This window comes from Suncus etruscus, chromosome 9 (genome assembly GCF_024139225.1).
Source record: "Suncus etruscus isolate mSunEtr1 chromosome 9, mSunEtr1.pri.cur, whole genome shotgun sequence".
In the NCBI taxonomy this organism is placed as follows: Eukaryota; Metazoa; Chordata; class Mammalia; order Eulipotyphla; family Soricidae; genus Suncus; species Suncus etruscus.
The window spans coordinates 103,638,945-103,661,603 of record NC_064856.1 but is presented as its reverse complement, the minus strand read 5'-3'; the positions used below and the strand labels follow the sequence as shown (position 1 = coordinate 103,661,603).

At 42.7% G+C, this 22,659-nt stretch overlaps 1 protein-coding gene and 5 non-coding genes across 6 annotated transcripts; 3 read left to right on the top strand and 3 right to left on the bottom strand.

The window, feature by feature from the left end:
* Positions 1–5,843: 5,843 nt before the first annotated feature.
* TRNAK-UUU (transfer RNA lysine (anticodon UUU)) lies at positions 5,844–5,916 on the top strand. The gene has a single exon. It is a non-coding gene; the product is annotated as a tRNA-Lys (tRNA).
* Positions 5,917–7,673: 1,757 nt separating this feature from the next.
* Positions 7,674–7,746, top strand: TRNAF-GAA (transfer RNA phenylalanine (anticodon GAA)). The gene has a single exon. It is a non-coding gene; the product is annotated as a tRNA-Phe (tRNA).
* A 611-nt stretch (positions 7,747–8,357) lies between these two features.
* Positions 8,358–8,430, bottom strand: TRNAK-UUU (transfer RNA lysine (anticodon UUU)). The gene has a single exon. It is a non-coding gene; the product is annotated as a tRNA-Lys (tRNA).
* Positions 8,431–8,910: 480 nt separating this feature from the next.
* LOC126018752 (olfactory receptor 4D11-like) lies at positions 8,911–20,175 on the bottom strand. Its single transcript, XM_049780848.1, has 4 exons — positions 19,268–20,175; positions 15,914–15,971; positions 13,424–13,622; positions 8,911–9,071 (listed from the first exon to the last, which is right to left on the bottom strand). Exons 1-4 carry the CDS (start codon positions 20,173–20,175, stop codon positions 8,911–8,913), a joined length of 1,326 nt encoding a protein of 441 aa, XP_049636805.1.
* TRNAR-UCU (transfer RNA arginine (anticodon UCU)) lies at positions 12,942–13,028 on the bottom strand. Its single transcript is given in 2 exon segments — positions 12,942–12,977; positions 12,992–13,028. It is a non-coding gene; the product is annotated as a tRNA-Arg (tRNA).
* TRNAV-UAC (transfer RNA valine (anticodon UAC)) lies at positions 13,294–13,366 on the top strand. Its single transcript has one exon. It is a non-coding gene; the product is annotated as a tRNA-Val (tRNA).
* Positions 20,176–22,659: the final 2,484 nt, after the last annotated feature.

Genomic DNA, 22,659 nt, shown 5'->3' with positions numbered 1-22,659 from the left:
AAAGGGGAGTTTCTAGGATCAATGGGGGGAAGTAACACCCTTTAAAAAATGTTGGTCCAAAAACCAAAATAAATAAATAAATAAATAAATAAATAAATAAATAAAAATGTTGGTGCTGGGGACCTAGCCCAGCACTTCACACATGTAAAGTGCTTTGTAGCTAGCTACACCCAGAGCTACTCCTGGCTTTGTACTGTGAAAGCACTTTTGGTGGTGATCAGTGGACTATATGGGATGACTATATGGGACTATATGAGATTGAATCTTTGGGTTCAGGGACTTGCAAGGCAAATTAGTGTCTTACCAGCTGTACTATTTCTCTACCCCCAGTCTTCCTTTTTTAAGATTAAAAAGAAGGTGGGGGGGGGCAGAGCAAATAGCACAGTGGATAGGGCCTTTGCCTTGCACTTGGCCAACCTGGGACTCACCTGGGTTTGACCCTCCTGTGCCCTATATGGTCCCCTGAGCCTACCAGGAACAATTTCTGAGCACAGAGCAAAGAGTATGTGACCCCCCCCCAAGAAGGTGGGGCTAGAGAGACAGTATAGCAGAGTAACTTCTGAAGAAAGATAGTAGATTGACCTTTCAAATCTTTTTTTTTTTTTTTTTTTTTTTGGTTTTTGGGTCACATCCGGCAGAGCTCAGGGGATACTCCTGGCTTCATGCTCAGAAATCACTCCTGGCAGGCTTGGGGGACCATATGGGATGCTGGGATTCGAACTGATGACCTTCTGCATGAAAGGCAAACGCTTTACCCTCCATGCTATCTCTCTGGCCCCTCAAATCTTCTTAAATTAATCCAATTCAGAAAATTATGAGTAGGGGCCGGAGAGATAGCATGGAGGTAAAGCGTTTGCCTTTTATGCAGGAGGTCATCGGTTCAAATCCCGGCGTCCCATATGGTCTCCCGTGCCTGCCAGGAGCAATTTCTGAGCCTGGAGCCAGGAATAACCCCTGAGCACTGCCGGGTGTGACCCAAAAACAAAAAAAAAAAAAAAAAAAGAAAATTATGAGTAAACCAGTTTCAATAATGACAGCAGGTGGCACATTCTCAGCACTGTTTTTCCCAGAAAAATTTGAGAACCAGTATGTATAGGAAAATAACAAATGCTTCGTTTTTTTAAAAAAAAAAAAAACTTCTTTATATACTGCTTTCAGGGAAAATAGCTTAATAAATAAAAGTAGAATAATTTTTGCTTTGCTATTTATTTTGGGTTTGGGGCCACACCTGGTGATACTCAGGGGTTACTCCTGGCTATGCACTCAGAAGTCCCTCCTGGCTTGGAGAACATATGGGACACTGGGGATCGAACAGAGGTCCGTCCTGGGTCAGCTACAATGCAAGGCAAGCGCCCTGCCACTGTGCTATTATTGTTCCAGCCCCATGCTTTGTTATTTATTTTTTTCCATAGTAAGGGCATATGTTTTTTTGTTTGTTTGTTTGTTTTTGTTTTTTGGGTCCCACTAGGCAGCGCTCAGGGGTTACTTCTGTCTCTACTCTCAGAAATTGCTCAGGGGACCATATGGGATGCCAGGATTCAAACCACCGTCTTTCTGCATGCAAGGCAAATGCCTCACTTCTATGCTATCTCTCCAGCCCTGGTATATGTTTTATATTAAGTTGCTAAACAATCCCTTTCTCACATTTCCTGTAGTGAAATTATTTTCACATTACGGATATCTCCATGTGTGATCAAGAGCCTTTGAAACTCCAGAGAACCAGTGAAGTAGAAAACCAGTTTGCCATGAGTCATCATCGGGGACTAATGTGTTGGATGTCATATTGAAGACAGTGTTTCTGAAAATCTTCAAGACATTACCAGCAGTTTCAATTTAGCCTTCAACAGTGTTTATGGCCAAGAGGGTCTGTCTAGACCAGTGATTCTCAAAGTTGACTGCACGATGGAACCACCTCAACAAATCTAGGAATACAGAACTGTGGATCCTACTCTGAGCCATAATTCTGAAGTAACTTGTCATGGCTGTGGTCTGATTATTAGGCACATTAGAAAGGCATTGCAAATTGTAAAAGTTTTCCAGTGATTCAAATAAGATCAGTTTGAGATCTTCTGGTCCAGACCCAATGGTGTTCAGGACGGAACCCCTACTGACAAGCACAGCTGCCACTTTATTGATTTGGAATTTTCCAGAAGGAAACAAATCAACCTCCTGCTTCAAAGGCCACACCTTAAAACAACCTGAATTCTCTAAGAGAAAGTGAAATTTTCTAATTTTTTGTCCCTGGGTGAAATTGGCTTTAAATGGGTTTGATAAATGGTTCCACATACTTTGTTGTTTTTAACTCACTTCAGTTTGGAAGGGGACCAGGTCTTTCAATTTCTTAAGAGGATCCTAAACATGTTCATGTCTATTACATATTCATTGAACAACAACAACAACAACAAAAAATACCACCATCCACTTTATTGTGAGTAATTTAATAGACACAGTTATTTTATGAATTTCATGTTATGTTTGCCCCCATGGTTTTTTTTCTCAAGAAATTAACCTTTTTAATTGTGATGTGTGGAATTTTTTTGACCCTGCAATACATCAGAGTGTAGACTGGAAGGTATTTTAGCTTCATAAAATGACTCAAAATGGTAATTTCCATTAGATGATTTCCAGTTCATGCTATCTGCTATTAATTCCCTTCAGGATATTTTTCAATTCAGTTTGCATATTCTTCAGTTCTGTGGCTTTTGTTTGGAAGATTTTTATTTGAGAGATTGGGCAGGGGGGCACAGCAAGCAATGCTCCAGGGTTAGGAACTTTCTTATAATGTCTATTTTTTTTTTCTGACGTTCTAGTTTTGGCTAGAATCTACAACTATGACTTTGCACAAATTCCTTCTCTTGCTTTTATTATTTTCAATTAAAATTTCTTCTTGTTGTTTTTGGGCCACATCTTATGCTGCCTTCAGGAATCACTCTTGGCAGGCTCAGAGAACCATATGGGATATTGGGCATAGAACCAGAGTTGGCCATGTGCAAGGAAAAATGCCTTCCCACTGTATTATCTCTCTGGCTCCTTGCCTTTTATTTTTTTAACTTTTTTTTTGGGGGGGGGCACACTCGTTTGATGCTCAGGGGTTACTCCTGGCTAAGTGCTCAGAAATTGCCCCTGGCTTGGGGGGGACCATATGGGACGCCGGGGATTGAACCTCGGTCCTTCCTTGGCTAGCGCTTGCAAGGCAGACACCTTACCTCTAGCGTCACCTCACCGGCCCCTATTTTTTTTAACTTTTAAGAATTTTTTTATCATAACACCATGATTTACCAAGTTGTTCACAATACAGTTGCTTCAGGCATTAAATGTTCCAGCGCTAATTCTATTACCAGTGTGACCTTCCCTCCAATATCCTGAGTTTCCCACCCTCTAAAACCAGCCTTGCAGCTGGTAAAGCTGCAAATATACTTCATATTGTTTATTACAACAGAAAGGCAAATGGAATGATCAGAACTGAGATCAATAAAAGCCAATTTGTGATAATTGCTAGGTCTCTACATGATGTTTCTAAAGTCAATGTCTGTTTGATGATTTACTGGCTGGTGAGTTGATCCTTCTGTGATGATCACAAAGCTCGTAGGTCTACCGTGGAACTTTCCCATCAATTTTGCTGTAAGCCTACAGAGGCTTACTGTAAGATGACCTTGGGAGGTGTCCAGGTCTGAAAATGCAAAGGTCCAGGACCTATAAAGCTGATACCATATGGTGATTTTGTAATTTGAGGTGCAGTTGTGGAGCTGGGCCATTGATATGTCAGAGTGTGTCAGGGGTGATGTTTCTGCATATCCCTCTCCCAGTCTTAAGGTTCCCTTTGGCTTAATAGACTTCTAATGTGTCTCTGAAGCCTTGACGACTTGAATGATCAGATTTATTCTTTTTTTTTTTTTTTTTTGGTTTTTGGGCCACACCCTGTGACGCTCAGGGGTTACTCCTGGCTATGCGCTCAGAAGTTGCTCCTGGCAACATATGGGGACCATATGGGACGCCGGGGGATAGAACCGCGGTCCGTCCTAGGCTAGCGCAGGCAAGGCAGGCACCTACCTCCAGCGCCACCGCCCGGCCCCTAGATTTATTCTTGACAAGTTCTATTGCCCCGGGGTGCACCAACATATGCTGGTATTACTAGAGGTCATTAAACTCAATTTTAGTCCATAGGAAGCCACCTCTCAAGCTTTTCCAGTCGGATAGATGTTTAGCTTCTTCAGGGTCTAAACCTGACTGAGATCTCCAGTGCAGATGTTCCCTGGTGGGGATGATCACCTGCAAATAATAATAACAACAATAATTCCCAATATTTAATAACAGTAGGTTTATTATCATAAAATAAACCAACAATAATAAAATAATAATAATAAACAACAAATCTATTTATTATCTTATTTAATGAATAATAATCACACAATAATAATAGAAATCCAGGTATCTAACATCAGTCAAGGGGAGGCACAAGGGCAGGGTATGAAGTCTCTTGGGCATCTAGATGACTGTGGGGCTGGCTTGCGTCCTTGTCCTTCGGGGCTTAAGTACTAGGACAAGTAAATAGGTTTTTTTCCACGGGAAGCCTGGGTGTGTGCAGGCCACCGTGCAGTGCCCTGGAGGGTAGTCACCGGCCTTGATCTCCTGCCAACCGTTCCAGAGCTCTGGGAACCCAGGCAGGCAAGACTTCCCAGCCAGGAAAGGGCTTCTTCCAGCTGACCCGTCCATGCCAGCAGGGGGTGGTGGGTGGGCAGGCCTGGCCGCGTCCTTAAGGCAGTGGGAGACATCTGCTCCGATGAAGCAGCAGGGGAGAATTTGTTTTCTCCAAGGCACCGCTGCCTTGCAGGTCAACGCCTTGTTTATGAGTGTCCCCGGGCTTATGTGGCCTACTCATGCAATTCACCTGGATGGAGAAAGAGCCACGTACGTCCCTGCAGGACTCGCAGCGAGACCTCCCAGCCGCTGGGTGGCGCCCGTGGGCACGTGCGCTGAACTGCGCCTGCGCCTGCGGTTGCGTCTGCGTTTGCGCATGCGCCCGGGGAACGAGGGGAGCCAATATGGCGCCCGCCTGTGCCTCCATATCTAGGCTGGCTTCCTGCGGCTCCTGCCCCGTCCTGCACCCCAGTAACCAAAGAACCCCATTCCCGTATCGTCTTTTCCAAAACTGCTGCCATTTCGCTAGGTCCCAGGGTAGTTGAGGCTGTGGAAAAACACCCCCTCTCTATTCCCTTCCTTTCCCTATAGAGCCTCAGTTCATTTCAGCTTTTGGGTCCCTTGGAAGTGAGCCCCACTGGGGTTCCAAATCAGAACATTTGGGGGTCTTTTTTTTTTTTTATCCTATTGGCATGCCTGATGTAGGGTGCAAATTCCTCCTGGTCTTAATAGGGAGTTTCCCCCTCTGGGGCTTGTTGAGCCTGGGCTGACTCGTAGGTGGGCTCTTCTGGGAGAAGCAGAGAGGTTGCTAATTTTTTTTTGCATTTGTGGGAGGGGAATTTGGGGTGCAGATATCACCCCATTTAGCGGAGGGTTCGGACCCCGAGTGGCAGCTTAAGGGCACCTGATCGGAGATGCAGCGCTGGGGTGTGCAGGGGTGCGCATTCCCCTCCGCAGGGTTTTTGCAAGTCTCAGGATTCACAGTGACCCAGAAAGAGGCCTGCACATCTTGAAAAAAAAAAAAAAAAAACATCGTGCAAAAATTTTTGGGGGGGAATTGTGCAGTTAAATTCTCAGGGGTGCACGGATTACCCGCACAGGATCTGTGGGCGGAGATAAAGTTAAATTACACCCAGATCAGTTCAGGCTTGTTGGTTCGTGGTGATACAGTGTTTATACAGCCTGAGTCGCCCAGTTACTCGTAAGCCCGGATAGCTCAGTCGGTAGAGCATCAGACTTTTAATCTGAGGGTCCAGGGTTCAAGTCCCTGTTCGGGCGAGATCCCTTTTCTTGATCTACTTACAGAAACAATCACTTTTGATCACTTACAAAATAAGATCTAGCTGTGAAACTCTCCTTATAACCCGTCCCAGGCCACAGAAACACGACCAAAAGGATCTTCTTGTAAAAAGATCGGCTGGAGAGTTGGAGGGAATCGCTGTAGGCATTCAGGAGGTGCAATTGGTTTGCAACCAGAAGTTTGGCTACTGGGCACCCCTGATATTTCTGGGATTTATTAGGAGGGGGAAAATCTCTGCGAATCGCTCTCACGCCTCATTTGCGATTTTTGCAAGTCCGCCCAGCTGGGACCTGTCTCTGGGACCGGGTCCTAGCTCTTTCCCACTCCACACTTGCAAAGGAAGAGCATGACAGGACATTAAATTAAAAGCTGCTAGGGCAGCCGCAGGGTTTGCAAAGACCAAACAGATTAATTGTGAAGAGAATTTTGCCTGGGAGGTGAAGGGACCAGGTGCATCCCTTGCTGACTTAGATTTTGCTCAGTTAGATTTTTTTTTTTTCCTGGGGGGAGAAAAAAAAATCAATTTAGAGATCTTCACCTGCGCAGCACAAGTACTTTCCATTTACCTCCTCGTCTCCAAAGCAAGGGGCCAAAACTTTCTAAGAATTTCCCCTAAACTTGTGACTGAATGATAGAACAATATATGCATATTCTTACTAGTTTTTACTTTCAAAGCCAGATTTTAATATATTGTAGGCATTCTGTTCTAACAATGCATTATATAATAATATATAATTATATATTAATAAGACATTCAGTTTTTTTTAAAAAGGAAAGAAAGAAAAAAAGTATTTTTAATAATAATGATAACGATTACTTTTAGAAATCTTTCAATTTAGGGAAGAGATGAGAGATAACATTTTGAAACAGGCAAAGAATTATTTCAAAGAAACATTTTCCCAGTATGCCCTGGTATTTGGTTGGTAGAGGCTGGCAGGATGGACAGCTGTGTTCTCTAACACAGGGGAAAAAAGGCATTCGTTGGCCTGGATTAGATCCTTGATTGCAGGATCCTCTGAGCACTGCCAAGTGAGCAACAGAGTAGAGAATGGACTAGGAGCACTCCCCGAAGCAAAGCAAAGCCGCACAGACATGCCCCAAATGGTGGCAAACACAAGAGTTTTTCTTTCTTTTCCAGAGAAAGCTGGAAGGCAGAGTGTAATTTCTTTGTTCTGGTTTTCTGATTGAAGAACAAAGCTCATATGGAGCAGAAGAGAAGCAGTATGGGGCCAAGAGTTCTTTCCTCCCACCTTCCCTTAAATCACACTTATCTTTTACCCAAGAGGTAAAGGTGAAAAAAATCAAATCAACTAAAAATTACTAAAGTCTGTCGACTTGATGCTTTGAAGCTGAATGCCTCTAGGACAATTCTAAATAACTTGGACAAATTAGGCATGTCATTTAAAATGATCAAATCATCATATCGAGCTCAGGCAGAAGTGGATAGGTGGGGATTAAATGCCTTCACACGGATCATGTGAGGGTACAGATTATAATTAATTCTTATTAGGCTGACTATTATTCCTAATTATTAGGAAGAGAGAAAATGCAAGATAACCGGGAACAAGACAGCTGGCAGCCAGCAGGATGGTCTTGCTTTGGTAGAGACGTATCTTTTATTTATTATTTTCAAAATGATACAGTTTGGAAGAGAAAATAATGAAAATAAAAGCAATAAAGGTTCTTAGTTTTGGTTTTTATTTTTACTGAATAGAAGACACAAGTTTGTATCTTTGCCGAAATAGCTCAGTTGGGAGAGCGTTAGACTGAAGATCTAAAGGTCCCTGGTTCGATCCCGGGTTTCGGTAGGGCTTTTGCTGCTCATTTCAAAGAAAGGACAGCACCATAAAGGACTCAAAGTTTAAATAACAAACTCCTTAAAGGAATGACAAGTGTTGGAAAATTTGGGGTTCCATTACCTCTTTATTCTGCTGCATATTACATAGGAAGTCTCCCTAGCAAGGTGACTTCCGTCTGATCTTCAGGCAAAAGGTCTTGGGTTGGATCCCTCTTGTGGACAGTCCCCATGGGCTGCAAATTCCCTGCACCAACCACAGACAGAAGGGAAACAGTCTTTTGAACGCATGCTGCCGTTCTCAAGCCAGACTCACACACACATCAGGGTCCCATCCAAGTGAGAGGAAAATTTTGCATAAGATTAAAAAGAAAAGCGCTTGGGAGATGGGATTTCTCTTTAGGGAGAAACAGTTTGAAATAGTTTGCTCAGGGAGTTTAAGTGGCGACTATTAAAGAAATGGTTGCTAGTTACCAGGAGGGAAATATATCCCAAATACTTGAGTCCTGCAAGAAGCTTGCAAGGGATCTTTTTTCCTTTATCCTGCAAAGCTCCTGGGCTCAAAGGCCACAGGTGGGTGCATTTGGCCAAAGTCAGTTTGATCTGGAGAATCTAAAACAGTTCCGCCCGAACAGGGACTTGAACCCTGGACCCTCAGATTAAAAGTCTGATGCTCTACCGACTGAGCTATCCGGGCTCACAATGACACTTCTCTCCCAAGCCTATGCAGTGTCAATGCCCCATGCGGCCACACTCCTTTCCCCAAGGATTAAAACTCCCAATTTCTTTTGACCCATTCATTCATTTCCTTAGAAGTGAAAACTGCAAAGATCATTTTCAAACAGGCGCTGGGACGACACCGGGTCTTGATTTTCCATGCCCGAACCCCCTTCACAGACGAGTATAAACTCAAAAACGAAAAACAGAAACAGACTTGTTTGCTTTACCCCTGCCCCAAACCCCAGCACCCCAAAGAAAGGAATCCAGGACGAATTCCCGGGATTTCAAATCTCTGGGCGGCTGAACAGCAGGATTTCAAATTGCTCTCTGGGTCTTGTAAGGGCCCCAGATGTGGGTGGACACTGATGTGGGTGGGTGGAAAATGAAGACTTAGATGAGGGTCCCCTTGATGCTTGGCAGCAGCCCCCCACTCTACCCCCACCACCCGTTTTGCAGGCTACAGGGGCTGCCAAGATCCAAACTTGGTGCTCCGTGGGCCAGGACTTGCTGCATAACTAAAGCATCGCTTGCACACTGGAAAGGTCAGAATCGAGGGCCTGTCCATCTTGCTGGGTGCACGGTCCTCTCCGAACTGAGTTGGGAACCCAGACTGCGCCCCTGAAGGTTGGGAAAGCTTAGAGGGAACAGCCAGTGTCCTACTAGAAAATCAGAATGTTTTTCCTGAAGCTTTCCAAAGTTTTTTTTTTTTTGATTTTTTTGCTCCTGCAGGCTGAGAAGCTGGATTATATATACTTATATATAATACATAAAATTAACTATACATTATATTATTATATTCTATAACACCACTATATTATAGTTTATTATATATTAATATATGATAAATTATATGAATACATTTATATACATTTATAACTTATAAAAATGTGGACTTATACATTTTTATAAATAAGTCCATGTAAATATAATTATATAATATATTAATTAATATATATTATATGTTAATTATATATTAATATGTAATTATATATATTTAGGGAGATCCTCTAGTCTAGCCACTGTGGATAAGACCCCTGGCAAGGAAGAAAGAGAAGGCTATGGAATGGAACTGACAACCAGGAGTTCCCTCCATAAAGTTCTGAATTGAGGGTGGATGGAGTGGGGTGAAACCCCCAGGTTTTGCATTTTCACTTTCTGTAGAATTTAGACAAAGACTGAGAAATCACTCTTTATGCAAAACTATCTAGTTTATGTTACAGAAACAACACAAAGTGCTAACTTAAGCAATAAGAATGGGGCGTGGGTCAAAAGAGTTCAAGGAGATTTAACAATAGTTTCCCTTCATCACTCTGTATTTTGGACAATGTACTTACTCAAGCTGTGTGAAAGAACAGATGATAAGGTGCAAAAAAAAAAAAAAAAGGCTCTTGACTGGGAGCTGGTGATGCAGAGAATATATGAGAGGAGGAATCTTTGGTAATGTGGATTTTTCATTTATTTACTTCTTTTCATATTATCTGGTCATTGAAATAACATGGCTACAATATCGTTCATTTTAATACTTTTGACATTCAAAAATATGGTCAGCTTTAGCACCATTAAAGTAACCTAGTCCTGCCTCAAGTCCCCCTTTTCCTTATCTTCCCCAGTCCCCTTGTCCTGCCCTGTATTATGATATAAAAAATTGCATACAAACATAGATTCTTTTTCAGAACAGAATGAATGAATATACCAAAAAGCACTTCCTGTTTAATAGTTCCAGCCATCTGTCATTACAGTGGCAGAAAAAGTTTCTGTTCCTGAGTCTTTTTCTTACAACTTCTGACAGAGAAAAAGGTTAATAGCAAAAAAAAAAAAAAAAGTTTTTCTGGGAAGGAGGATACCTCCATGTTCTCATGGTTTGGGAGGGCAGTTGCTGATACTGAAATGGACTAAGTACAATTTTCACCAATGGAAACGTGTCTGCATCAGAGAATAGATTATCAGTGACCCAAGAAAGGGGCAGTCCACAAGGAGGCCGGTCTGAAGGGAACTTGGTGAGTCTTTGGCCTAAATTTAACTTTTAAAACAGTGGAGTGCTTGTGTCTTGAAAGTACAGCTTTAACATGCATGAGGAATTGAAGATTTATTTGCTGGCCTCCTGCAACAAACTAGACCCACAAATCTCAAAAGGCCTAAACTTTGCAGAACCAAGTCTCTGCGTGGCCCAGGCCATCTATGCACAGAGTTAGCTGGAGCGGTTTGCATGTCTTTTTAATTAATTAATTAATTAATTAATTAATTAATTAATTAATGTTTGGCTTTTGAGCCACACTCAGAGGTGCTCAGGACTTACCACTGGCTCTACACTGAGGCGGCTTTGAAGACCATAGGGGGTGTCTGGGATTGAACTGGAGTCAACTGGGTACAAGACAAACATCCTACTCCCAGTGGTCCGCAAACTATGGCCTGCGGGCCACATATTGTATTTGTATCTGTTTTGTTTCTTCATTGCAAAATAAGATATATGCAGTGTGCATAAGAATTCGTTCATAAGTTTTGTTTTTACTATAGTCAGACCCTCCAATGGTCTGAGGGACAGTGAACTGGCCCCTGTTTAAAAAGTTTGAGGACCCCTGCTCAGACTAGACTATCTCTCTAGGCCCCCGTTTTTCCTTAATATATCCTTAATACATCCTTATTATACCTTAATACCCTTAATATATCCTCGTGCTGTTTCCCCACTTCCTTCTGCACCTTTTTACTGTATCTCTACCCCCATCTTAAAATGCCACCCCATCTTCTCCTTTCAAGAAAGTTCCTTTGCTTTGTTAAATTCTTGTTGCCAGACTGCCCCAGAGATTTCTGCTAGAGTCTCTCCAAATGGGGTTAGTTACCTGGCACTCTGAGCCCATTTTATTCAGGGGTTCCCACAATTCACCTGAAACAGTCTTTCCATGTGTTTGTCTTTTATTTAGAGTGTTTCTCTCGTGAGGACAGAAAGGCTCTGACTATACCCCAGGCCCGGGTCAGTGACTGGTACAAAGAGAGCTTGCAGAAACCATTGTTGACTAGATGAATGGGCCATTGAGCGAGGGCCAGGCCCAACAGAAGGCTTTAGTGCAGGAGAGGGCTCAGAGTCCATCCATGGGAGGTTTTGTTTGGCAGACAGAAGGGGAGAACATTTGTGTCAGGATGATCGAAGCCCACACTCATTTGGAAGGTTGATAGGGCCACTCTTTTCCTGCTGAGAACGATCTGGAACGATTCCATTTATTTGCTTGTTTATGATGAATCTCTTCCCTCGGTTACTTGTTACTTTCATGTAAGTGTCTCTTGGGCAGTGATTTTTGCTGTTCCTTTCAATTTATTTTTTCTCTTTTTTTTTGGGTGGGGTTTATTATCTAAAATATTTCTCAAATTTGGACTATAAGAGGCTATTAATGTTGGTTTATTTTCAAAGAGTGGATATTTCTGCTGCACTCCAAGCCACCCCTGGATGTAACTAAGCACCACACCCATGCTTTCTTCTTTTTCTTCGTTTCCAAAGCATTGCTTCTGAGGCTGTTCTTTGTGTGGTATAAAGGCACTTATTCATTTTCAGATTAAGATGCCATTAAAGGGGCCAGAGAGATAGTACAGTGGGCACGGTACTTGCCTTCCACGTGGCCCACTAGGGTTCTAACTGGCGCCCCATATGGTATGTGCAGAGTCTGGAGCGATCAATTCCTGAGCATCGCTGGGTGTGGCTCCAGGAACCTCCGTCCCCCCCCCAAAGAAAACCCTAAAATAAAATTTAATAGCAAAATTCTCCCCTTTGCTTTATTTGGAGGTAGATCCCACTCCCAAACTGCCAACCTTCACCCCACCAGCCCAGCTCAGAAACGGGGTTCGAACTCAAGAAGTTATAAACTAATTAGACTTTAGTATCCAGCTCCTTAACCAATTCAGCCATCCTGGAATATGAGACACAAAGTTGCATTTTATTATTTTTTTTTTTCAGTAACAATGAGGCACTGGAAAATTGAAAACTTTTAAAGGCTTTCCCCCCCCTCTGATATGAATTACAATGTAGTAAAAAAAAAAAAAAAAAAAAAAGCAAACTTTTGGTACCTCCTGCCCATTTGATCACCTCCTTACTAGAAACTCTGGAGTCACAGTTCTGGAGTCAAGTCCATGATGGAGAAATAGAATGAAATAGAATAGAAACAGAATAGAATAGAATAGAATAGAATAGAATAGAATAGAATAGAATAGAATAGAATAGAATAGAATAGAATAGAATAGAATGAAAAATAAATCTCAGTACCTCTTTATACATGATTTAAAAAATAATATTAATAAGAAAAAGATAAACTAGGATGAAGCCTAGCCCATTCCTAAGGGGAAGGACAGGACAGAAGAAGTAATATGCCTGTTTCTTTTCTGTTTGCAGAATGGGGCTCATCGAGTCTATTTGATTTGCAACTTGCATCATCCAATGGCAAATATTGACTTTTTATTTTCCTCCTGGCTGACGAGCCCCAGGGAAAGCAAAACAAACAAAAACGACTCTGGTGGGACTCGAACCCACAACCTTTGAATGCCTCCATCTAGTCTAGAAGTCCAATGCGCTATCCATTGCGCCACAGAGCCAGGCGAATAAAAACGCTCCAAGCTGCTTATATCAAGGGAGACACCAGGGAACGGGGGGTGGGGGCGGTTCGGGGACCACTTGGGGGGGGTCGGGTTTCCTTGGAGAAAGGGGCGAGGGGGCTTGAGGGGTGCCAGCTGCGCCCGAGCCCGGTTGCCCTACAAGGAGTTTCTTCCAGCCGATCGAACCCTAAACGTCAAACCTTCCTTCCCCTTCTGCAAACACAAGAAAGAGTTATTGGAGTCTGGCGCTCTTTGTCGCCAGGGAGGTTCCATAGTGTAGCGGTTATCACGTCTGCTTTACACGCAGAAGGTCCTGGGTTCGAGCCCCAGTGGAACCACGAGGGTGATAATATTTTCTGAGTCTTTGAAATCTTAGGGGAACTTTCTATTTTTGCCTCCAGGCTCTTGAGTTTGGTTCTGACAACCCAGCGACGTCCCGGTTCCTCCGGAGGCGCCGTGGGCCCCCCACATTTCTCCACTGTTCTGGCTTCGCTCACGACTGCGCAGGCGCAGATCAGCGCCGGCACTGCCCCCTCGTGGTGCCTCGCGGGAAGTGCAGGCGCGTTCCGCGCGCCACTGCGCCTGCGCCCGCTTCTAATCTTTGTTATTGGGAGGATAGGATGCTCTTTTGTTTGTGGTCCTGGCTTTGCGCTTTCTTGTGCCCCAGCAAGGGCTCTTTTTTTCAAAGTTTTTATTTATTTCTTTTTTTTCATCACTCAGGACAGCGATATGCCACAGTCTATTCATCTCCTTTGTGGTTTAATTCCCAAGCCCACAGATCATACTTTATAACATTAAAAAATTTTTTTTTTGAAAAAGTGAATTCTGTGCAAAGTAGCATTCAGTTCCATCTCTTTTAATGCTTCATCTCTTTTGTCTTTTATTTTTTAATTGCTTTTTATTTTAATTTAATTAAAAATTTTTTTTGCTTCTTGGGCCACACTTGGCTGTGCTCAGGGTTTGCTGGGATCACTCCTGGCTCTGCTCAGGGGACCGTATGGGATACCAGGGATTGAGCCCAGGTTTAAGGAGTGCAAGGCAAACGCTACCTGCTGGATTTATTTATTTATTTATTTATTTATTTATTTATTTATTTATTTATTTATTTAATCTTTTTAAAAATTTAAACAAAAAATTTTTGAGCCACCCACAGCAATACTCATGGTTGCTACTAGCGCTGTTCTCAGGAATTACTATTTGAAATGCCATGTGTAATGTTGGGGAATGTTTTTTATTTTATTTTATTATTTTTTTAAATTTATTAAATAACCTAGATTTACAAAGTTATCATTAGTTGAATTTTAGACATTAAGTGTTCCAGGTTCCTGCTTGCTCCTTCAATCTGCACCTTGCCGGGCACATTTTATTTTTTTATTTTGTTTTTTTGTTGTTACAATAGGCGGTGCTCAAGGGTTATTCTTGATTTTGCACCCAGAGGTCATTCCTGGCAGAGCTGGGAGACCATATGGGATGCTGGGCCCACGTTAGCTGCATGCAAGGCAAACACCCTACCTGCTGTGCACTCTAGCCCTGACAAGCACACTTGAGAACTTAGTGGCAGCACTGATTTTTTTTTTGTTTTGTTTTGTTTTTGGGTCACACCCGGCGGTGCTCAGGGGTTACTCCTGGCTGTCTGCTCAGAAATAGCTCCTGGCAGGCACGGGGGACCATATGGGACACCGGGATTCGAACTAACCATCTTTGGTCCTGGATCAGCTGCTTGCAAGGCAAACACCGCTGTGCTATCTCTCCAGGCCCCGGCAGCACTGATTTTGAGCTTTTGTCTCAGCTAGGCCTGTCAACCTTGAAAACCACTTAAGACCAACAATATTCCTCAAGGCTCAAGGCCATGTTCTTAGAATGAGCTGAAGTCTATTTAACTGCACCACCTTGGGCTGGAGGGATGGCACAATGGTAGGGTATTTGCCTTGCATGCGACCGACCTGGGAGGGACCCGGTTCAATTCCTGACACCCATAAGGTCCCCAAGCCTGCCAGGGGTGATTTCTGAGTGCAGAGTCAGGAGTGAATCCTGAGCACCGCTGAATGTGGCCCAACAGTCAGTCAATCAATCAATCAATCAATCAATCAAGTTTTGGGGCTAGTGCGGTGGCACAAGGGATAGGGCATTTGCCTTGCCCGTGCTAGCCTAGGACGGACTGGGTTTGATCCCCCGACGTCCCATATGGTCCCCCAAGCGAAGAGCGACTTCTGAGCGCATAGCCAGGAGTAACCCCTGACAACCCCACCCTCCCCCAATTAAAAAAAATTGAATAAACAACACTGCACCACCTTGAAGAAACGGAAGGTTTCTCTGGGTGGGATGAGTCGTTTGGGGACTGTATGTAACCTGTGCTGTGTGTCTTGAAGCTTAAGACAGAACTTAACTGTTCTGTGCCACTTTCAGACTGTAAAATGGGACAATTGCTTGGTTAATACTTTTGAGATGACTTAGTCAATTATGGTAATTAAAGCATTGAAGTAATTTGTCAGAGCCAACATTAATAAGTCACTCATTATTTTCAGTTGGCAAATAAGTATGATGCAATTGGGGTAAAATCATGTTTTTCCCTTTGAGGCATCTCTAGAAAGTGATAAGGGCTAAGTGATGGAGTAGGTCAGTGGATCTTCGAGCCTGCCAGGAGAAATTTCTGAGCGCAGAGCCAGGAGGAACCCGAGTGCTGCTGTGTGTAACCCAAACAACAACAACAACAAGAACAACAAATAAAGAAAGCAAACCCCAAAAAGAACTGAGCTATTCAGACTTCAGTCAGGTGGGATTTGAGGTCTAGGCCTCATGGAGAAAGAGGTTTTAGATGAAATGACTAAAATTTGGTCAAGGAGAGAATTTTTAGCAGTATACCACTCAGTTTTTTGCTTTCAGACTGCAATAGGCACCTGATCATGTGTGTCAAATTTATTTGTTTGTTTTGGGCCAGACCTCTTAGTGCTTAGGGGTTACTCCTGACTCTCTGCTCAGAAATCACTTCTGACAACTTTGGGGGACCATATGAGATGCCGGGGATTAAACTTGTGTTGGTCTTGTGCAAGGCAGATGCCCTACTCACTGTGCTATCAGTCTGGCCCTGGTTTTAAAAAAATTGTTTTTGTTTTTGGGTCACACCTAGCAGCGCTCAGGGGTTACTGCTGGCTCTGTGCTCAGAAATCACTCTTGGCAGGCTCAGGGGACCATATGGAATGCCAGATTCGAACCACTGTCCTTCTGAATGCAAGGTAAATGCTTTACCTCTATGCTATCTCTCCAACCCCCACCCCAAAGTTGTTTTTTGTTTTTTTTTTTTTTTTTTGTCGTCACAACCGGCAGTGCACAGGGGTTACTCCTGGCTCTGCACTCAGAAATCTCTCCTGGCACGCTCGGGGGACCATATGGGATGCTGGGATTTGAACCACCATCTGTCCTGGGTTGGCTGTGTGCAAGGCAAACTCCCTACCACTGTGCTTTCTCTCTGGCCCTAATTAAATTTTTTTTTCAATGCCAGAGAACAGGTCCTGCCAAGGAACCTTTTTTTTTTGGTTTTTGGGTCACACCCGGCAGCACTCAGGGGTTACTCCTTGCTCCATGCTCAGAAATAGCTCCTGGCAGGCACGGGGGACCATATGGGACACCGGGATTCGAACCAACCACCTTTGGTCCTGGATCGGCTGCTTGCAAGGCAAATGCCGCTGTGCTATCTCTCCGGGCCCGCCAAGGAACCTTTGAGTTTGAGAGACACAACATAACTATAGAGCGTGTTTGGGATGTCCTTGAGAGGGGCTTAGTCATACTTTGTGAGTCTGGTAACCTGGTAACACATGTACCTCACATGCCAGAGCTTCAAGGACATGAGCAAAACAAAATGCTTAGGAGTTTCTGCTTTCCCACTCTCCTGGCAGCTGCCTGCAAATACCCAAGCTCCATCAGATATTGCCAGTACTCTGGGCCTAGTTCTGGGGCACTGTTATGGGGGGGGGCACCCAATGGTGCTTAGGGATTACTCCTGGCTTTGCACTCAGAAATTGCTCCTGGTTCTGGGGACTGAACCCGTGTCTGTCCTGGGTCAGCTGTGTGCAAGGCAAATGCCCTACCTCTGTGCTACCACTCTGGTTCTACTGTTGAGGCCGGGGGAATCGAACGTCGTCGTCCTAGGCTAGCGCTGGCAAGGCAGACACCTTACTTCTAGCGCCACCGCGCCGGCCCCTACTATTGTACTCATACAGTATTTCCCACTTCTCAAGGTACACTGCTTGGCTTTTCACTGGCCTTTGGTGGAACTTTCTGCAACACAGGCAGAGTACTTCTTAGCCCAGGCTTGAAGCACATGCTAATAAATAGGTCTAATTTTAAAATCCAAACTATTGCATTTATTTATGTATGTCTCCAAAACCAAGGTGTTATGAAGCAAACCCCCCACCCCCCCAGTTTTATTTATTTTTTTTCAGTTGGTTTTTGGGCCTTAACCAGTAGTACTCAGGCTCAAGGGACCATATGGAATGGAAAGAATTGAACCAGCATGCACCTGCATGCAAGGCAAATGCCTTACCCACTGTGCTGTAGCTTGGTCCCCACGTAGTTTCACTTTTAAAATTTAAATAACTGAACCAAAAACTTTGGCAGAGCACAGGAAAGCTGGGCTGGGATGTGTGAGAAGGTGACTGCAGTATAGCTTGACTGGAAATGAAACAGTTCTTTAAATATCTTGGATGATGCTGTGATTTTGCTTATCTATTCTAAACTATTCTCTTTCATTTTAAAGGGCATTGGTGGTGGGAAGGTTGCACTGGTGAAGGGTGTGTGTGTTATTTTTTATAACTAAAACCCAGCTACAAACTAGAGAGATAGTATAGCAGGCAGGGCATCTATCTGCCTTGCATGAAGACATCCAGGGTTCAGTGCCCAGCATCCCTTATAGTCCTCTGATACTGCCAAGAGTAATTCCTGAGAGCAGAGCCAGGCATTAACCCCTGAGCACTACTGGGTTGACCCCAAAACTAAAACTAAAAAGATACATGATCAGGCTGATAAATAACATCATACTCCTTAGAGATTAAGCCATAATCGCCACTTCACCACTTCTTTATGATTTTCTGAGAACACGTGAATCTGACCAAACTCAAGGTATGTCAGTTTTGGGGCTGATATCACCAGTATTTTTTGGAGCAAGTGTAGGCACTCTCCCACATTCCCCTACTTCCAGGAGACCTGGCAGCTGAGAACATGCCCCACAAAAGCCTCAGAATCAGTAATATTTGCATGTTATGCAACAACTTCATTTATTTGATGCTGTCATTCCCACAGGAACACACCAATTTAGGTGCCAATGTGTAGCTGAAGTCATGTAATTTGCAAAAATAAATAAAATAACAGAATGGTCATTTAGCAACAAGAGATTACTAGACCTTCTGCCAATGTCTTAATGACTTCATTGAAGATGCAATCATTTTCACAAATTTGCTTGTGACTGTACTTACACTTGTATTTTTAATTTTCTCTCTTCTCTACCTTTTTATTTCTATCCTTTTTTTAAAAAATAATTTTGCTTTCATTTATCTGAAAAAATGTATTACAGTCAACTATATCAATTATGTGAAACATGTCCTTTAAAATAAATAAATAATTATATGCAGATTGTAGAAAAGTTATAAAAGTTCTAAAGCTTACCATTATCTTTTTTTTTTTTGTTTTTGGGCCACACCCGTTTGACGCTCAGGGGTTACTCCTGGCTATGTGCTCAGAAATCGCCCCTGGCTTGGGGGGACCATATGGGATGCCGGGGGATCGAACCGCGGTCCGTTCCTTGGCTAGCGCTTGTAAGGCAGACACCTTACCTCTAGCGCCACCTTCCCGGCCCCAGCTTACCATTATCTTATCTCTATATTTAAAAGAATATCCAGTATAAATTAGTATTCTATTTATTTTGTGCTTGAAAAGGGGCTTGGATTCAGTAGGTGTTTTTATACTTAATGTTTGTTCTGTTGGACACAGCATTTTGATCTTTGAGGGGGAGTAGATTCATTAGCTTAGCTCTGTAGAATAATTGATTTCATACTTATCAGAAACCTGGGCTGTTGGTGATCTCTTAACTTAAATAAGAAAATAACTTATGTCTAGTAATTGTAGTTGCTTATTGACAATATATTTTTTGAATGACAGTATGAACTCCTGAGGAAAATAATGAAAGGAGCCCTTAGTGATGGAGAGGTTGGGAGAATTGTCACTCTGTTTCATCTTATAAGGCATTGCTTTTTAGTTTTCTCATGGCTGTCTTCATCTCCTGGTTCCTCAGGGTATAGATCACAGGGTTCAGTAGAGGAGAGATCACAGTGAAGGTGACAGAGATGACTTTATCAGAGGGGAGGGCAGTGAAGGGTCGGGCATACACATAGATGCAGGGCACAAAGTGCAAGGTCACCACGATGATGTGGGAGGTGCAGGTGGAGAGGGCTTTCTTTCTGCCCTCCCCAGAGTGTGACCTCAGCATCATCAATATCACCGTGTAGGATGCCAGAAGAAGGACAAAAAACAAGGTCACAACCAAGCCATTGTTGGAAATCATTAGGAGCTCAAGAACAAAGGTGTCAGTGCAGGCAAGTGTAAGGACCTGGGGGACATCGCAGTAGAACCCGTCTATAACATTGGGTCCACAGAAGGGGAGTGGGAGTAACAGAGAAATCTGCACAATGGAATGGGCAAAGCCCCCCAGCCAGGAGGCTGCTATGAGGGCAAAGCATCGTTCCCTGCTCATGATGGTCACATAGTGCAAAGGCTTGGAGATGGCCAAGTAGCGGTCAAAGGCCATGACAGAGAGAGAGAAAATGTCTGCTCCACCCAGGAGGTGGAAGAAGAATATCTGCATCATGCAGTTTCCATAGGAGATGGTCTTTCTCTTTGACAGCAGGTCCACCAGGACCTTTGGAGCAGTGATGGAGGAGAAGCAGATGTCAAGGACGGCGAGATTGCGGAGCAAGAAGTACATGGGGGTGTGAAGGCGAGAATCATAGGTCACAGCAACTATGGTCAAGAGGTTTCCCAGCAGGGTTGTCACGTACACCAAACCCAGAAAAAGAAACAAACTCAAACTCATGTCTCGGGACTGGGTAAGTCCCAGAAATAAAAATTCTTTTACTTGTGTGCCATTTTCCCACTCCATTGAATCATACTTCTTCGTTCCCTGTGTAGTTTGGAAAGAAAGGGAGTGCTGTTTGAGAATGTGGTCATTCTTTAATAATTTCAGGTTTATTGAGTCAGGTATTTGGCAAGCAGGTATTAAACTAGATATTCTGAGATCCTTGCTCTTGCCCCCACCCCATGACATCTCTCTACATAACCACACATTATTCTTTCTTTGTGAATAATATCTATAGTGGTGAATATATAAAAGTAATCTTCCTCTATCTCAGGCGTGATCACTAAGATAGCCAAGTCTATGTTAAGTGTTTAGAAGTGAACATTGGTCAGTCCCAGGTGTGGCTAAGGCATCCCTGTTTGCTGATTGGGGTCTTTTGAGCTGCATGGTAGTATTTCTCCTCTCTCAGAATGGTACCTTTTTTTTTTGTTTTGTTTTGTTTTGTTTTTGGACCACACCCGGTGACACTCAGGGGTTACTCCTGGCTATGAGCTCAGAAATAGCTCCTGACTTGGGAGACCATCTGGGATGCTGGGGGATCGAACCATGGTCCATTCCAGGTTAGTGAATGCAAGACAAATGCCCTACCACTGTGCCACAGCTCCGGCCTCCAAATGCTACCATTTAAATGAATGAGGAACACTTATCTGTAGAATAGTTTTGATCTGAACTCAATTCATACTACTTCATATTTTGAATCCCAAGTAACATAATGTACATTTTATAAGTCATAATAATCACAAATATTTTTATAACAAAATAGAAAATTAGAGCTAATATTTGTTTGCTTTGATGTCTTTGGGCCACAACTGACAACACTTAGGAATTCTCTCTGCTTGTGGGACTATATAATTCTGGGCATTTACACATCTTGACACATGAAGACAAATATCTTTTTGATTTTTGTTTTTGGGCCACACTTGATCATATTCAGGGGTGACTCTTCACTCTACTCTTTGGAATCACTCCTGATGGTACTCTGGGGGCCATATGGGGTTTCAGGGATTAAAACTGGGTCAGCCATGTGCAAGGCAAGTGCCTTACCTGCAGTATATAGTATATACACACACTATAAACTATATATATCTTATATATAACCTATAAGTTTACTTATATATTATATATATTTAAACTATACTATATTGTTCTGGTCCCAAGACAAGTTTCTTAACTTGTGTTATCTTTCTGGGTCCCATGTTAAATATTAAAACCATAAAAAGGGGGCTGGAGAGTTAGCACAGTGGTTGGGTGTTTGCCTTGCACGCGGATGACCCAGGACTGACCTGGGTTTCGAACCCTGATTGTCTCTGGGTGTGGCCCCCAAACCAAAAAAACCAAGCTAAACCAAAACAAAACAAACAGTCCCCAAACCATAAAAGAACTTTTTTTTTATTGTTTTATTCTTTCTTGTTTTATTTTTTGGCCACACCCGTTTGATGCTCAGGGGTTACTCCTGGCTAAGGGCTCAGAAATTGTCCCTGGCTTGGGGGGACCATATGGGATGCTAGGGGATCGAACCTCGGTCCTTCCTTGACTAGCGCTTGCAAGGCAGACACCTTACCTCTAGCGCCACCTCACTGGTCCCTGTTTTATTTTTACTTCTATGTTTAGGTGTCCAAACTCTGAGAGAGAAAGGGCTGTTTATGGAAATGAAAGAGTTAACTCAGCTTTCTTTCGGTTCATCACTCTATCCTTAAAAAATGTTCTTTTATTAAAAAAAACAAAAAAAGTTCTTTTATTAAGTTATAAGTGACAGACTCACATATTTGTAGTGTATTGATAACTTTTGACTTTCTTGAAGTTTATACCCATAATACCATCACTGTATTTAATGTAAAGGATATTAAATATAACCCTTCCATTAAATTATACACATAAATATAAAGTAACATATTTATATGTTAAGGTATAAATATATATCTTATATGAAATTTTATTCTATCAATCTTACAGAAGCATAATGAATATAGGACATTTTCAACATTATTAAATACAGTTATTTATCATCCTGAAAAGTGTTCTTGTGGTACATTATCATATCTAGCTCCATTGCCCCCAGTTTTTATTTATTTATTTTTTTGGTTTTTGGATTTGGTCATATCCTGAGGTGGGGTTTAATCCTCGCTCGGCACTCAGAGATCCCTCCTGGTGGTACTGGGGGACCACATGGGATGCTGGTTTCCTTTCAGGTCTCCTATCCCTTCTTTTCTTTAGGCTACAGTGAATCTTTTTCTTTTTCTTTTTTTTCTTTTTTTTTTTTTACTCTCTTCTACTTTGCTTTCCCTAAAATTTCCTAAGATATGGTTAGTGCCTTACAATTTATACATTTTTGGTCTGAAAATTTTGGTCAGAAAATTTCGTCACAGTTTTTTAATGTGCTGGTATTTTGTTTTAGTTTAGTGTAGGCTTAGCTATGTACTACATACCAGTTTTTTTTTCTTCCTTTCTTTCCTTTTTGTTTTTTTGGGGCCACACCCAGCATTGCTCAGGGGTTATATCTGGCTTTGT